This window comes from Humulus lupulus, chromosome X (genome assembly GCF_963169125.1).
Source record: "Humulus lupulus chromosome X, drHumLupu1.1, whole genome shotgun sequence".
In the NCBI taxonomy this organism is placed as follows: Eukaryota; Viridiplantae; Streptophyta; class Magnoliopsida; order Rosales; family Cannabaceae; genus Humulus; species Humulus lupulus.
The window spans coordinates 13,737,170-13,740,305 of NC_084802.1; the positions used below are offsets into that span (position 1 = coordinate 13,737,170).

The 3,136-nt window shown below is 26.8% G+C and overlaps 1 protein-coding gene across 1 annotated transcript; it reads left to right on the forward strand.

Annotated features, from left to right (window-relative positions):
• Nucleotides 1-595: 595 nt before the first annotated feature.
• Nucleotides 596-1,225, forward strand: LOC133805540 (uncharacterized). The gene has a single exon (XM_062243724.1). It carries the CDS (start codon nt 596-598, stop codon nt 1,223-1,225), a length of 630 nt encoding a protein of 209 aa, XP_062099708.1.
• The last annotated feature ends 1,911 nt before the right edge of the window (nt 1,226-3,136 follow it).

Here is a 3,136-nt window from a genome sequence, read left to right on the forward strand (position 1 = left end):
TAAGTTGTACTTCGTTAAAATACAAAGTTACGAATATAGTACCAAATGAGTATAATTTTTCAACACAAATTACATATTACTAAAAGAGTAATGATATGTGCACTTAAATATTACACAAAGTGACATGATAGTTTAATCTTTCCAATCACATTTATTAAAATTGGAATCTAATATTTTAAAAAGCAAGTCATATAATTGTGTGTAATATTTAAATACCTATCTTATCTTAGGTGCACATATCTTTACACTTACCAAAATAGTATAATCTTCTTATCAAATAACAAATTGGAAAAGAAACATCATTCATGTTGCTAGCAATGACCAATGAGAATAAAATCACTTGTTAGGTTAACTTTTTTGTTTCCTATAATAATAATAATAATAATAATAATCATCATCTAAGTAAAGTAGCAATCTCGGTGACATGTGAAAACGTTAAGTTGCATGCTTTGTCAAGTTAAGCGATAGGAAATAAACGACAAAGGCAAGATCTGAACAATTCCTTGTAATGTTGTATTTTATTTATTTGTATTTCACATGGTTTTGGGCCCTTGAGAAATCTGGTCACTTCTCTGCCAAGAGCATATATCGTATTATGCAGGAAAGGAAGGAGGCAGCGGCTTTAGCGGCTCAAACGAATATCTGGTTGAATTTGTGGAAGGTTCGAAGTCCTCCCAAGGTGAAAGACTTGCTTTGGCGTGCAGCAAAAGGAAGTCTCCCCACACGATTGCAATTACATCTGAAGCATGTTGATATTGAGAAAAATTGCCCTTATTGTCACGGTGAACTTGAATCTATTCTTCACTGCCTTATAAACTGCCCTTTTGTGCAGAATTGCTGGAGGTATTCTGGGCTGAAAGTTGTTTGTCCTTTTTTTGGGTCGTTTGCCAAATGGCTGGAGCAAAGCTTTAACAACAATGATGAGGACAGTAGGCAAAAAATTGCATCTCTGTATTGGAGTGTATGGAGAACACGTAATGAACTTGTGTGGCATAACAAGAAGACATATGCAGCTTCAGTAAATATACTGGCCACGTCGATGCTCCACCAGTGGGTTCAGGCTCAAAATAAGGTCGATGTGCCATTTGCGGCCTTTTTGTCCAATGGAGATGGAGCAACTACCTGGCGGAAACCACATGGGAATGACATAAAAATTAACGTTGATGCCGCTATTTTTCTGAAAGGGGCACATTCAGTTTCGCGTGTATGGCCAGAAATGCGATAGGTTATCCCATTGAGGCGTTAGCTAGTTGTAAGCAGGGGTCGATCTCACCAGAACTAGCTGAGATAATGGGCATAAGGGAGACATTAAGTTGGATCAAAAGGAAAAATTAGTCAAATGTTACAATTGAAACAGATTGCCTCTTGGTAGTTCAAGCTCTCCGATGTAGCTCTCCTATGGCATCTTATTTTGGAGATATTGTACTTGAATGTAAAACCATGTGACAAATGCGTAGTGATATTTCTATTGTGTTTGTTAAGCGGTCCGCGAATAAGGTTGCTCATGCTTTAGCTAGAGTATTTTGTTCCCCTGCTGATCGTACATTTAAGGTTGGGGAGATCCCAGCCTCTATTATGGATGTATTGTTGAATGAAGTTTATTAATAAAGCTTATAATTTTCAAAAAAAAAAAAAAACAATGATTAATACTCAAACTCATACATATCTATATATATATATATATATTAGATATCCAAGTATGTTAAAGTTGTAAATATTATTTATAATTTTAATAAAAATTAATTTATTATTTAAATATATATATATAATAGAATAAATTATAATTCTATAGTATATATAAATATTTATATCAAGAATCTCTATATATATAATATCTAAACACAACATTGACATATATATATTTATATAGTTACATGACATACATATAAAATACAATAATATTTAAAAAGAAATTATTAATAGAAATAAAATAAGACTAGAAAAAATCATAGTGTAGACAGTAGTATACATGCATAAACTATTTTTAGTTTATAATATATCTTACAATATCATTTGGTGTAATTGATGAAGAAAAAGAGCTTCAATCATTTGATAAAAAAAACGATCACACAAATTTATACGATAAAAAAATGATGTATGCATTTATGATTTTTAAATAAATATGATTTAATTATTTAAATTATCATAAAATATCTATAAAATATTCTATTTTAATTGATTAATTAATTTATTTTTGTTTAATTTTATGTTTATTATAGTTTTTGAATTTGACAGTGACAACAAAATATTATATATTATATATTTAATATAATATTAATTTTAGGTTTAATGAAATTTTATTTAAGTTATAAAATATATGGTTTTATTATTTTTTAAATAATTATTATTGTAAAATATCTCAAAAATATCATATTTTAATTTTTGTTTATTTATTTATTTAAGTTTAAATATAAGAATATTCTGTTAAATATAAGAATATTATGTTAAAGTTAAGGAAAAAAATAAAAACGGTTAAAACCAAGAATTTATGTTATCTACACACTTTTTATATAAAAGAGATATATTAAATACAAATAATATGCAATGCTTTAATTTTATTTATAGAATTTATTAATATTTTATTAAAATTGTATCATTGTCATATAAATTTCAAATAAATAAACAATATTATATATAAAAGAATGACATAAACATATAAATAAAAAAATAAACCAAAATATTGATTATGATTTTTTAAAATATATATTTATAACATGTAACATTTTTTAACATAAATGATATTTTATTATATTTAAATATATATTAATATAAGTTTTAAATATCTAGTCTTGTATTAAATATTATTATTATAATAATAATATTTTATAATATTTGAATTCATATTTTTATAATTAGTAAAAAATTAGGATTGTATATTATTATCATAATGATATTTTATAACATTTAAATTTATATTAATTAATATAATTATTATATGGTGAATTCTTTAGTCCCTCACAAGACTGAGTCCTTCAGCTTGGGGCCCATTTTTTTGCCGAGTGTCAAAATTTTATAGGAGTTTGTCTCTTTTTCACATTTATTTTTGACTTGCAATCACCGGTTGTGTGAACCGGTTGGAAAGTTGTTGGTGATGTGGATATAAAAAGTATGGGCAAAAAAGTAATTCCCTGTCAAA